At 40.1% G+C, this 14,481-nt stretch overlaps 1 protein-coding gene across 1 annotated transcript in view; it reads right to left on the bottom strand.

Annotated features, from left to right (window-relative positions):
• Positions 1-10,370: 10,370 nt before the first annotated feature.
• The window catches only part of LOC133362859 (leucine-rich repeat-containing protein 7-like), a 29,354-nt gene continuing 25,243 nt past the window's right edge, over positions 10,371-14,481 (bottom strand). The window contains 1 exon segment of the mRNA XM_061581801.1: positions 10,371-10,393. Coding sequence (XP_061437785.1) covers positions 10,371-10,393 — 23 coding nt within the window.

The following is a 14,481-nucleotide window of genomic DNA, read 5'->3' as shown; positions in this document are numbered from 1 at the left end:
TGTGCAATTGTGGTGACTCATTGTGCCCCTTCGGACAAGCAAGCCAGTGTCAGGATTCAAGGTCAGTAAACGTAAAACTGATTTTTTTTCTATTTATGTTACTTCATTTTATGTTTTAATAACTATATAGTACTTACTAATGCAAATGTACAATATGGTTTGTTATTAATGAGTTGTAACAATGCTTCCCTTTTTTGTTGACGCGTAACAAATTTTATGACACCGACCGTATGGGCATTTAAATTCAGTGCATTATTGGGTTGCGACTGACGAACCATTCGACTTACGAACGGGTCTCAGGAACTGAGGTAAACTTTATGATGAGGTAAAACTCGGTGAGATGATGGAGAGCGGAGTATTGCATTTAAGAAATCTTAAGCCACCTATGGACAGATAACAGCAAGTCTACGTCCAATGTAACCGACCACGCAATAATCTCTGCAATTTACCAACGCAGGCCATGAGTAAAGTAGGAATTTAAGACCAAGTTAGTACCACATACCACTGTATTATCATGAATTGACCAAGTCATCATTTATGTAGGTACAGTACCTACATAAATAACAAAACATTAAACGTCTCTCGTTATTTTATAGCATGGTGACCCCCTCCCTCCTCGCCACAACTTTTACCTTGCAGAGGTGACGAGTCGAAGCTCCCGGTTCAAGAGAGGTTACAGCACGGTCATTGTTGCATACGGTACTCTCACGATCGTGATGGTACCTGGAAAATAAGCAGGTAGACACCAATTTTATCGATTTAAAGCTTCTTTCGTGACTGCAGGGATTCATCTTTTTGGTTCTTTCGGTAAAGTCACGTAGAAGGGAATATAAAAATAATAAAAATAAAACTATAAAATAATACAAATAAAACATAATAAAATACTAAAAACTAAAACATTATACAATTATAAAAATAAAACATAATAAATTATACAATAAAACATTATGAAATAAAAATAAAAACATAATAAAATAATAAAAATAAAACAATTAAATTTCGATTTAAAGCTTCTTTCGTGACTGCAGGGATTCATCTTCTTGGTTCTTTCGGTAAAGTCACGTAGAAGGGAATAATAATAATAAAATAATACAAATAAAACATAATTAAATACAATTCTCACGACGTTTCGGCCACAACGCAAGCAGCCGTCTACGTGACTTTACCGAAAGAACCAAGAAGATGAATCCCTGCAGTCACGAAAGAAGCTTTAAATGTTTTATTTTTTATAATTTTATTATTTCCTTTCTACGTGACTTTACCGAAAGAACCAAGAATATGAATCGCTGAACATTGTTTGAATAACACTTCTACCTGTAGGGGCACGGGGTAAGAACGTTTCAGTGTCAAGATGTTATAGGCACGGATGCTCTTCCTTACGATATCGTTCCTTAGTCAAAGCTAAGTTATATTTGTATGCAGTATATAAGACAAAATAATCACAAGTAGTGACTAATCCCATATCTGCATTTCCCATAAATATGTAAATTCCTTTGTCAAGGCGCCCACCTCCACTAACCCAGCTTAAATATACGCTGCCAAACTTGGTGGTGTTCATTCGGACGCTGTCTTTCCGACACCTGAGGACGGCTGCTTGCGTTGTGGCCGAAACGTCGTGAGAATTGTATTTTGTTATGTTTTATTTGTATTATTTTATTATTATTACTTCCCTTCTACGTGACTTTACCGAAAGAACCAAGAAGATGAATCCCTGCAGTCACGAAAGAAGCTTTAAATGTTTTATTTTTATTATTTTATTACTTCCCTTCTACGTGACTTTACCGAAAGAACCAAGAAGATGAATCCCTGCAGTCACGAAAGAAGCTTTAAATCGAAATTTAATGTTCAGCGAGTTTCGGAATATCTTTTGGTAAACCTGTATTCTTTACTAGTGTATCAAGTAATTTAAGCGACTCGCTCACTGAAACCTTAGCGAATAGCGAATCACATCAAAACTCACCAACATATCATGAAGTTTAAGTTTAATATCTTTGATCACATTCACAAGATGTTCTGAATTTCTTATGAGTGAAGATGTCCTACCGATGTAGGGCTGTATTTGTTTAGTTTAGCTTTGACTAAGGAAGAGCATTCGTGCCTATAACATCTTAACATCTGTAATGTTCTTACCCCGTGCCCCTACTTACTGGGGCACCCTTGAACAAGAGCTTTGTAAATTTTTATTTAAAGCTTCTTTCGTGACTGCAGGGATTCATATTCTTGGTTCTTTCGGTAAAGTCACGTAGAAGGGAAATAGTAAAATAATAACAATATAAACCAATAAAATAATAAAAATAATAAATATTGTTGTGGATTTCACACCTGATGATGATTGCTTGTGTTGCAATCGAAACATCTTGAGAATTGTTATTGTTTCATATTATTTTATTATTTCTCTTCTACGTGACTTTACCGAAAGAACCAAGAGCTTTATAGCTCTTCGGATTCCTCCTGCGGTATAAATAAAAATTATAATCTCGCAGTTCGCAAGCATTGGTTGAAGCCTGACTACCATGTGAGACGATCGACACCGGTAGTTTGCTTGAATTTAAACAATGTTCCTGAAACGATGCACTTTTAAGGAAGTGTTAAAAAAATGTTTTTACGTGGAGGTACATATGTGTGAATAAGGCATTGATCATACCATGTTACTTATATTCTCCATGACGACACGAACGATTGTTGTTACACATTGGACCACCAATTGACCACCCCCACAACTATGCTAACACAGACAATAGTTATGACAGCAATGTATGATATTACACCTCAGTTGTTGTGGATTCTGAGTCGTGGCTGAGGGGAAACTGGCCCAGACGTCGTGCTTGCGCACACACGAAGTGAGTTGTCCACGCCGCTCAGTGCTGGCTTGGTGTTAGTCGACGTTAATTGTCGGTTGTTTGATGTTTTCTTTCGCGTTGGTTAGAAATATACAGTATTTGCTTGTGTAAACGAAGCTCCTCAGCGGGAAAACCGCGAGTGCGCTCGACGCCAAAGAGATTTTTAAAAAGGCGGGAAAACTCTTGGCCAATCAGAGAGCGAAGAATCCGCCCCCCCCCCCCCTCTCAACGGGGGGGGGGGGGGGGGAGTGGGCGGGGCATCGCGAGACGGTGCAGAGGTGGCAGGGCCCATCAGCCACCAGTGCCAGGGATTTCACTTTCACGAGGCACGTGGTGGCACCACTAGGAGTTGTTCTAACTAGAATAACTCGAGAGAAAATACATTAAATAATAGAGTACGACGTTTCGATTGCAACACAAACAACCGTCGTCAGCTAGAAGGAAATTTGAGAGAGAGACAAAAGACAGACACGCACGCAGAGAGACAACACAACTCTAATTATTTTATTTTATTTCTTTCTACGTGACTTTACCGAAAGGACCAAAGAAAGATTCAAATAAAGTTTGTTATAACTACTTACTACCTGGTCAAAGACCCCAACGCAGAAAGCTCCCCGGGTTTGGTCTCCTCCCACGAAGCTCATGGTCCACCCTAAAACCGCATCCGCGAAAACCACGTTATATTTTGCGTTTTGTTAAAGTACGGTTTTGACGTAAAACTTTGGTGACTGCACGGACATATTCTTTGGTTATTTCGGTAAAGTCACGTAAATAGAAATAAAATAAACATAAAAATAATTAAAAACCAAACGTCGTGAGGTTTGGTTTTTATTATTATTTATTTTATTTTATATCTACGTGACTTTACCGAAAGAACCAACGAAAATTGTTAAAGTAAAGTTTATTTGAAACATAAATTGCTATGCAACGGGAAAACAATGTTAGGGGTCAACTCATTGAGGGATCACAAGACATCTAGACCGCCCTGTACACTGAATTGTTCGCGAATACAAAAACTGAGATGATTAAACCCCGTCAATATGCTTGGAACAAGTCCAGAACACCGCTCCATGGATTTAGTTTGGCCACACCCCATCCATCTTTCCCTACGTATTTATAAATCTGCTCATAGCACTATAGGAATAAATCCGGGTCCGCTACGTACGGTGCGAAAGACGTTCAACTTACAGCAGACGATCGATATGATGGAATTGTGCAGGACGATGTCATGAAGGGGATGCGTTAATTTCGTATCATTAATATCCGTGGTGAATAGTACCATTCAACTGTTTACATTAACTATACTGTAGGGTAATCATGGGAAGAAATTATATTGTAAATTTGAGAATCGAATGGCTAACCGCTGATCGATGCGATGGATTCGCATTCTCAGGGGCCACTAGCCAACTCCTTCAAGAAGCTCATGGGTCAGAGTCGACACTGATATCACTTAAGGTGGAAACAACTTTAGTCATAACGATATTTATTTTTTTGCAAATAAGAGTTAATTATTTGCCAACTCGGCTATTTAACATGCGTATTACATTATTCGCTGTTACTAGCCACATAACTAAATTTGAACCACTCAAGCTAAATAATATTAAGTGGTACTGACAAGTCAAATATCTTCTCTGGGCTCATGGACTAAAGGTGGGAAGTGAGACAAACCAAAAAGCAGTATAATAGTAGGTTTTTACCCTTTTAACTGGTACAAAACTGACACCTTTATTCAAGGCATCATGTTTGCAATGACCACAACACAAGTAGTCAAAAAAGCAAACAAAAAGAAGCAACTCTGATAAGGATGATAATATGCACTGTCCTGGTCATTGCAAACATGATGCCTTGAATAAAGGTGTCAGTTTTGTACCAGTTAAAAGGGTAAAAACCTACTATTATATTTTGCCACTGGTAAAAGAGATCTCATAGCAAAAAGCAGTAGTTGACCACTTCACAACTCCTCTTCCCCCGCGGCCCTTCCTGGCTCTTCCCCCCTTAACCACGATATAAGGTCGTGCCTCTTGGGACTTCTCTTCACTTGATACAGATAATTTGCTGTGACAGTTTCACCTGAAGACGGAAGCTTGTGTTGCCTCCGAAACGTCGTGATTTTATTGTTTTTATTTTTTGTTATTAATTTTAATTTCATTTTTTACCTACGTGACTTTACCGAAAGAACTAAGAGTATGGGATCCTTGCAGTCACGAAAGCTTCAAATCTAGAACAGACCAACCTCACTCATTGGTCGCTAGATGTCGCTAGATAGCCCACAAATCGAGTCATAAATATCACGTATTAAGCACAGTAACCTGATGCGGGATCCTTAAAAAGCACCTTGGTTCGCTCGGAAATGTACAGAATTCCCTCGTCCCAGAAAGTTGGCAACGCTGGCGGCAGGGCGACTAATCGTTCCCTTGTGTATACGTCATATGTACCGTTTATACTGCAATCCATATTAAAGTGCATTACATAAATTGTACACACTCGTCTGTAAATTGAAATTTCTATTGAATGTAATTTGTCGTGGATGTTTTCATGTGCACCGTTTATTTTTGCTTCATTTTGCCTGCTGACGTGGATTACAAACACTTCCCGATAAAACTTGTCCCCAACTCATCAACAATTGAAAATTGTTGATTGTATATGATTACCACAGTCTTGTATGGCCAGATAACACGTTGCATGATATATAACATGAGCACATCTTAAAAAAAATAGTTTTGAAATCATGTATAGCTTATGGACCTTTTTCCCAACTTCACCAAGAAAACAACAAATAAGACAAAAATCTTGCAGTAATATACTATTAATAGAGTGCAAAAATGCAGTCTGCGGAACAAGCGTTGAAGAAACGTCACTGATCACACGTTAGTCTTCTAAGGCAGCGTCGTTGACGAGTATGAGTTTAATGTTCATCTTCCCTGTGCGCTACTGCCAACGCAGCATCGCCAAACAATGTACAACAACTATAATCTTCGGGTGCCATTATTTGAGCTTAAACACAAGAGTGCATTGGTGAGTCGAGCAGATAGTCCACACACAAGCGTTGGTACATCATCTTCAACAAGTGGTGAGCCCTCACAGCTGCACGAGACAAGTATGCGTATCTATTTCAGCAGTGAAATAATGAGCTTAATTGTAAAGGCGAACAAAGCAGCAACACTTACTTAATCCATAATTTATATTTGCAGTTGTGTTATCATCATACAAGCACAGACGAAATGTTTTCGTTCATACATTTTTATCTAATATGCATTGCGCTTTTATTTATAACCAGGTGAATCAAATGTATCCTTAATTAGGTGGTTTATGAATATTTAAAATTGAAACTTTATTTATTCTTTATATTTCGAATTAAAGCTTTCGTGACTGCAGGGATTCATATTATTGGTTCTTTCGGTAAAGTCACGTAGAAGGGAAATAATAAAATAATAAAAATTCTAAAAATAAAACAATAAAATTCTCACATTTTATTATTTCCCTTCTACGTGACTTTATCGAAAGAAGCAAGAATATTATTCTTTATAGTACTTAGAATACCAATTTTTGAGATGACAGCACTTTAAAACATATGCCAAATAATCCCTCTGAAGGGTACAGTCAAATGTGCTAATTCATTCCAATGGGTGTCTTTTGTAGTCATTGGTAGACATGATCACTCATTAGATAAACTACATTTTATTATGGGTGAAATGCCTAGGATGTCATCTTCAAAAATTCTGATAAAGCACTAACCAGGGCAAAACGATCACACTGAGAGCCACCGAGCTACCTTCCTACTCGATGGCATTGCCAAAGCTCTCTATTATTGTATTTGTTTTATCCTTTTCTGGCAAGCACACACATAGAGTATACGAGTGATATTCCACAAGAGCACTCAATTCAAAAGAAGCATAGTATAACTGTTAAAACCATGAGCTGGAGTTAAGTGGCGGTGCAGTAATGACCTGAATTCCATTCCTGACCATGACGATAATCGGTGGCGGCTGGTATCTGAACTAGTCCCCCTTCACCAACCAGCAATGACCAGCGCGGTGAAGTATGGCCATGCACCCCCATGGACGGTATAGGAGGCCTACATACTGAAATGGAATGACAATTTGCTAAAAAATCACGTACTATTATACCATAACCTTGCTACATCGTAGGAGCTTGAGAGATGGCAACAGCTTGGGGAGTCGTTCATCCAGTAGTGAATTTGAGATTATGATGATGATGATACCATAACCTAGTTCTACAAATATATAATTTATGCTCGGGCTGCATATGTATTCACAAATGTATTATTAGGTGTGTTTTAATCGGGTCGGATAAACATACCCTTGCCTGAAAGCGCACTTTCTTGTGGCATGTTATAACACATGACACCAATGCCTGTTAATGTCAGAAATGCAGACACACTCCCAACGGTGAAGGCTCACGTAAGCGTGGCATGTTTGGTCTGATATATTTAAGTCTTGTGCGCTGCTCGGCCCACCACCACAGTATTGTCATGTCTGGTTATAGCAGTTTTTTATGACAGTATTTTGACGGCTGCCTTGGGCATTCTAAATCACATTGACAATAAAATGTTATAGATTAAAATGTTTTAGGCTATTATGTTTTTACTGTGGTGTGTATAGGCATGTGCAAGTATTACAATAAGGCACTGATGTAGGACACTTTTCAAAGACGTAAGTGCGTATGTGTAGCGTGTAGCTGGCAGCATTTTAACTTTTAAGAATATAGCATGAGAAAAAATGCGATTTCTTAGAATGTACTGTAGTGCTTTGTACCTCGCGTGTGCAGTTGATGTCATAAGTATAGTCAGGACTTAATTTATTCACTAAACATATTCAAGGTGCTTTCAGACGAGCAGCCACGAGTTTAATGTATGTCACCTTATGCATTTGTGGGCGACACATTCAACCACAAAAAAGACCAATGCGATTACAACCAACGTCGTTGAAATTATAATTACGCCGGAAATCAAATACAGGTAATACTCTTCCAAGTACAGATTTAATTATAAAACAGTATCCAAGATTTATATAACTGGTTCTAGTGGTCAGAGATCGCTGACTCTCTGTTGTCACCAACCTCAATTGAGCATTACTGCACTGTAAGATTACTAAACACCTCTTATTCTCTCTGACTACTACACTCATTGGCTTGCTATAAACTTTTCATGAACAACCTATGACCTATAGATTAAGTAGGATAGTAATGTCGGTCAAAATATTTTTTTAAAACTAACATGAATTCTTGTTTGCCCGTTCCAAGAACCATCACACAATGTCACCGGGATGAATGTGAATGGAGCTCTTCTTGGAATGTTTTTAATCACAGCCGGGCCAGTGGATGATGGACTCGAGCATTGGAAAGCTGAAGGGGGGCTACGCCTCCCTTCTTAATTCTTATCGTCAGAACAAATACAATTTCGGGACAATATTTAACATCCACAATATTTGTATGAAGCTGGATAAAATGATAAATTTAGTCACATTTAGTTGTGGGCATCAAAGCCTTTCATCGTATGCAAAGGCGGTGAGGGCGAGAGCGGAATGCATAATCGAGAAAAAATCACACCATATCACTCATTCTGTTTAGCATTTAACATTAAACCTCATGAAAGGGACCCCGGGGTCCCCTCTCGCATAAACATTATATTATATTATGTTTTATTTTTATTATTTTATTACTTCCCTTCTACGTGACTTTACCGAAAGAACCAAGAAGATTATATTAGAATGTAAACAAGAACTTTGCTCTTTTTCACCAATGGGTTTGAAGGATGGTGGCAAGTGTTATCTTGTTAAACTATGCCTTTAAAACTGAAAACTACTTACTTGCAGTACCTCTATTTAAAAACACTATCGAAAAAATAATTTACACCCTCTGTCAATCATCGTGTTTCTCAGTGTCGATTTGTGAACACACTTTGTAAACAGTACATAAAATAGTACGCGTTTTCAATGCGCTGTTCATATTGTAACAAGCGTTTATACCAATGTCACTCTACAGAGTAGTGTGGGTCGCCGCTCCTCTTATCTGCATTGATACGAGCGGTATGTGGGGACTATGGCTTAACCGCAAAAAAAAACTATCTGTACAGATGCATATCTGCAGGTAATTGGATTGTTATCGATTGATCCTGGCTGTAGACATTGGTAGGTTACAAATAGTAATGAAGATAAGAGAGCAGTTTGACTGTAAAGCTGCAGTTTGAGCAGCTTTGGATAAGACTTATGATCCTGCCCGTACCCGAGCATGGAGTGCAGCGTTCGCTTGTTCAGCTCTTCTGCGCATTCGTCCTCGCTGCTGCTGCGCTTGGACACGACGTGACAACAGAATGATCCGCGCCAGGTGGGTCGCGGTGTTTATGTGCGCGGTGGGACGGAGTCGCCAAAATAAATTTACTAATTACAATTTTGACTTCCGTTTATGCGGGACCCCGAGGTCCCGTCATAACGTTCATTTGTTAAAAAATTGTTTAACAAATGTGTAATGTTCCCCCTGAGTTTGTGAATGCCCGCCCGTTTTAACAAGGTCGTGGTACGGAATTATGGTTGACCCCAAGCATTGGTCTGCAGCATCATTGACTATAGCAGTGCGAGCAAGCACCAGCCAGCAGCGTGCACCAGGAGTTCATAAAGTTCTAGCAGCAGCAGAAGCAGCGACGTTGACCACCAGTACTAGCACTGACCACTAGCAGCAGCAACAACGCGTAGTACTAATCACACAGTTATCTCACCACGTAAGGGTTTGTGCTCAGGCTTGTCTCGAGGACAAGCAACAGCAGGAGCAGCATAATCATGGCAGCACAGTTATTACATTGCTACAGAATCTTGCTTTGGTAAAGCGCAGTGACGTAGTTATCGAGTTGTGCAGTCAGTGCAACTGCACTGGAGCTCACAGGCCGTAGTGACACATGCACCAGGCTTTGAAGAGGGGGGGGGGTATTGGACCGGGGGCCTCTTTTTTGTTATTCCTTTCACCAGGGCCCATGCCGAGCATGATACTTCACTGTGGAAAAGCACATTCTCCCGCTTGCTTTTTTCCATCCTTATACATTATATCAGATAACCACGCTCATCTCACAAGTTCATCAATTATCAAGGAAAAACTGAGGTTCTCAGTACTTATATTCTGGGTAGTGCCCTCTTGGTCACGTCGCTCTCCACAAACGGTGATTTCACCTAGGCTGCTGAAGGAGGCACTGGCTCCCGGCTTTCATCCTCTGCCTAGGTGCGAGTGCTGTTTCCCTCTGTCCTCGCTCATCCTCGTGTGTAAATCACCAGACTCTTTGGAGCTGGCTCACCCATGGGCAGCTATCCCCATGCGCTCTGTCTGGGTGGCAAACTCGAGCACATCAATGTTCCCATTGGATACCATGGGGGTGCTTTATTTGGCAAACCCACTTCCTGTTGTTGAGTCAGCAAATTCAGATGTTCTCTACGGCAACAGTGTTACCTTAGTGGCAGGATTGCGCTCTGGCCATTGGATGCCCTTCCAGCTAGCTTAGGAGTTGCCAACTCTGAATTATTGTTGTTACCTGTTCGAAAAATACACGTCTGAAACAGATCCAAACACATCAGTTAGAAACACATGGGAGAGTTCTGACCTGTGAGACTGCATTCTTGTGAATGGCCTCCTTAAACCTTATATGTTCAACGACAGAATCACACGTTCAACCTAAGGATGACCCTGAAGCAAAGCCTGATAGTCCAAACCCCTTAATTGTTATTGTTTCCCTGTTGGAAACACATGACAAAACCCAGACCAAATAAATAATGGCCAGATATAAAATAGCCTATCCACACAGAGCGTAAGTTAACACTCCCTATCAGCTGTTATCAAGAGCCAGAATCTTGTTCAATGCCGATTTGCAACCAGGCCATCTGTGTGCCCGAGCCGTTGAATGATGTATTCACTTTTGACCACGTACCTTAAAGTGGGTCTAGTTGATCCGATTTTCTGTGGGTGTAATAAACATACTACGTGACGTCTGCTTTACAGTGAACATTAAAGATTCCCTGACATTATTCGCAAGAGTAGGCCATTGTATGCCTGCACCAGGGACCAAATTTATGCAATTTTTTAATGATGGATAGCAATAGTTATCCTCTCCTGGCAGAATAAAGCCCCAGGTCACTCTTGCAAATGACACGTATCATGGTTTCTTGATTTATCTTCTGGTTTAACTAAATAAACTTGACACAATATATATAAATATATTGATAATTACTCAGGCCAGGTGGCTCAGCGGTAGAAAATACCACTCACAATCGGAAGGTTGAAAGTTCAAATCCTGGTTGAGAGTTGATTCGGCCCATCATCCCTCTGTGGTCATTAAAATAGGTACCACGTTGTGAGGGAAGTTAACAGTGGTTGTTCTATGGAGAGATTCGCCCCTGCTATTGGAGTGAGGAATTGTCACCACAGGTTCAGGGCTGTAAACAGGATATAATATCTGCCTCAGTGCTCATTTGAGCAGTAACTCACTTTTACTGTAACAGTATTCATAATTAACTTAATATTTTAAGACCTATATTTATAACATGTCAACCCCAGTCTTTTGCGTATGCAATTTTCTCAAATGGTGTTTCTCTTCAATTTCCCCTAAACTCTCGCTCTGCCCTTTCACCTGTCCCTTTATGCGAATGCCGTGTCAACCTCTGATTTTTAGGCTCTGTGTGGGCAACCTCCTGGCTCTTATTTGCATGCATTGGGCTTTGGATGTTTGCTAAGCCCTCCATGCAACACAAACAAGATGATGGCTTGACATCTTAAGTTGAATTAGGTGGGCGGAGGGAAGTAAAATTGCGTGTTCGTGATTGACATAGACATGCCCATTGAACCTTGATGGCGATTAGTTCCCCTTGGATATGTATGCTTTGACCAAGGGTGAGAACAACATCTGTTGATGTGATATTTGTCCTGCGTTCTTTTTTATTTAAACACTGGCACATTTATTCATAAGATATGCAACTCGTGAACATGGTCACATGTGTCTACAAGTGTTACCCTTCCCTCTGACAACATGATTGTATTGTTTTGTTACATTTTACGAGCAATCGTTTCTGATATTTATACAGAGAGACTTGTTGCAACGCAGGAGCATGAGAGGTGGTAGCAACTTCGGGAGGACATCATCCAGCAGTAGATAACTCATGGCTGAATATGTTAATGCTATAGACTGGGGGTGGAGTGATGAGGCAAGTTGTTGGTGCACTCTACCATGAACCTGGTGACCTTCGTTCGACTCTTTCTCTCCCTTACCCTCACCACTGTCCCACTCCCCCTCCCTTCAGCACCCCTATACTAACCCAGCATGGGGAAGTATGGTCAAACAACCACCATGGCTAATAGCTTTGGCAGGCCTTCATCAAGCAGTGGGTTGACAAATATATGATATGTAGTACAGCATATGAGAGAAAAATACAGTGTTGGAAACATACACTTAAATTTACACAAGATTGAATGGTATGTGAAGTGAGTTTTCTCCACACTAGCCCCGAAGATTGTGGAGAATATCGTCACAAAGATAGATAGATATGACGTTCAAATGATCTTAATACAGTAGTTTATCATTTCCTCTGGAGCGAAGAGAGAGGAAATCTAAACTCAAGCTCCTACCAGAGCCACAGCGCCTTCACACATGATTGCATGCTGAACTTGTTAATCACAGCAGAGGAACATTTAAAATTCCTCGGATAACTCAAAGGTCAAGTGGTCAACCTCTAACCCATAATGTCTAGCACTGTTGGATTTTTCAAAGTTTTTTGTTCATGATGAGCACATCTGTGTTCAACCGATTTGTCTGCTGTAATACTATATGGCAGTGCAAGCTTAGGTCCCTCTTTCTTCTGTCACCTTTCATTAACTCTTTAGACTCTCCCGTGGGCCTATGCGGTAAAACCGTATTCCTTTTACAACTGACCAAATTACAAAGCATCGGAAGAAGTCAATTCAAGTCTACATGCTGCTCATTTTGTTGAGAGCTCATGAAAAACGTGTTGCCAATGTGGATAACCGTTTGTATGAATATGCCAAATATTCATTCAAACGCTAAAATAGGGGCAATTAAACGAATTATTTGCTGCATTGGGAGTGGTGCACAAGCACAATTCACACGTAAATAACGCAACACATTCGTCGATAATACTTCCATCAAATAAAAATATATAATAGACGACATTTCGGAAGAAGGGCCAATGCCCAAAAATGTCACTCACAAAAAGGAGAGGTTTGTTAAAGATTGTAATTTGAGAAATGTATGTCGTGTAGTCTATTCATGGATGAATGCTGCAGCCGGAAATTATTTGTAGGGAGAACCCTTTGGCTTGGGAGCCACCACAAAGTGTAAACTCAGAGACCCTTGGTGTTCTGCTTTGCTGATTCGTGAAAATTGTAAGAAAATCAGTTTAATCTCCCCATTGGTGGTGTCAAAAAGACTTTCGCCAGGAATACATCATGCAGAAGTTTATAATGCATTTTGTGTCAGCTTAAAACGTGGACAATTTTTGTTGTTGCTGATTGATTACCTTTGGTGACACAAGCGTTTAGCGCACTGCACTGTGACTATAGCGACCAGAGTTCTTATTCGTGGCCATGGCTAACATCAGTTGGCCATTCTGAACTGAGCTGCATTGTAGAATATGGTCCAAACAACCTATGTGACAAACATGGTGCGAGGAGGCTTCCATACAGCAGTGAATGATCTTGAGGAGTAACATAGTCAGTTGTTTTGCCTCACATTTTTTTATGGCATGATATGATTGAACCATCGCGTGGTAGTTAAACTGCAGTTAACATGTCTTAACATTTCGATTAAAGCTTCTTTCGTGACTGCAGGGATTCATCTTCCTGGTTCTTTCGGTTAAAGTCACGTAGAAGGGAAGTAATAAAATAATAAAAATAAAACATTTAAAGCTTTCGTGACTGCAGGGATTCATCTTCCTGGTTCTTTCGGTAACGTCACGTAGAATGGAAATAATAAAATAATAAAAAATAAAAACAATAAATATTTTTTAATTACTTCCATTCTACGGACTGTACCGAAAGAACCAAGAAGATAGTGTTAACACTTTAAAATAATGAACATCCCTTTGGCAATCCACTGCTGGATAAAGGCCTCCCCACACGGAGTTGGTCATTGGAGATCTTTGATCATATTTCACCACCGTAGTAAGCACAGGTTGGCGAGGTTACGGCGGTGGCGGTGTGGACGCATTTGTTTAGATATCGCTTTGCCAATTATGTAAGCCGAGGCCAAGAATTAAAACATGGCTCACTGGGTTCACAGTGCCGTGCACTAATCACGGCACCACCGCTCCATTATTATTAAATATATATATATGCTAAGGTTCTATTGACCTCTATGGAGTCTTTCATATGTTTGTTTCGTCTTACTAAACAGAGCTAGATGCCACTTAGCTTAACTAAAGGATCAACATTTGCCCAAGGTGGCAATTTACAAACTGTCTGGAATGGTCATGATTGCGATGAATATCGTCATCATCATGATGACCATAATGTTCAGCACAGAAAGGCAGATCTCGCAATGTAAGAGCACGATGAGAATAATGTGCGAACACTTTCTCAAACGGCAGCCTCTCTTCATCACCATGTGCCTTGTCAAACGTTGAGCGATGCTTTG

Source organism: Lethenteron reissneri, unplaced genomic scaffold, assembly GCF_015708825.2.
Source record: "Lethenteron reissneri isolate LAM-NWPU_2019-01 unplaced genomic scaffold, ASM1570882v1 scaffold_1630, whole genome shotgun sequence".
In the NCBI taxonomy this organism is placed as follows: domain Eukaryota; kingdom Metazoa; phylum Chordata; class Hyperoartia; order Petromyzontiformes; family Petromyzontidae; genus Lethenteron; species Lethenteron reissneri.
Note: the sequence above shows the minus strand (reverse complement) of the source record. Positions and strands in the feature narration are given on the sequence as shown.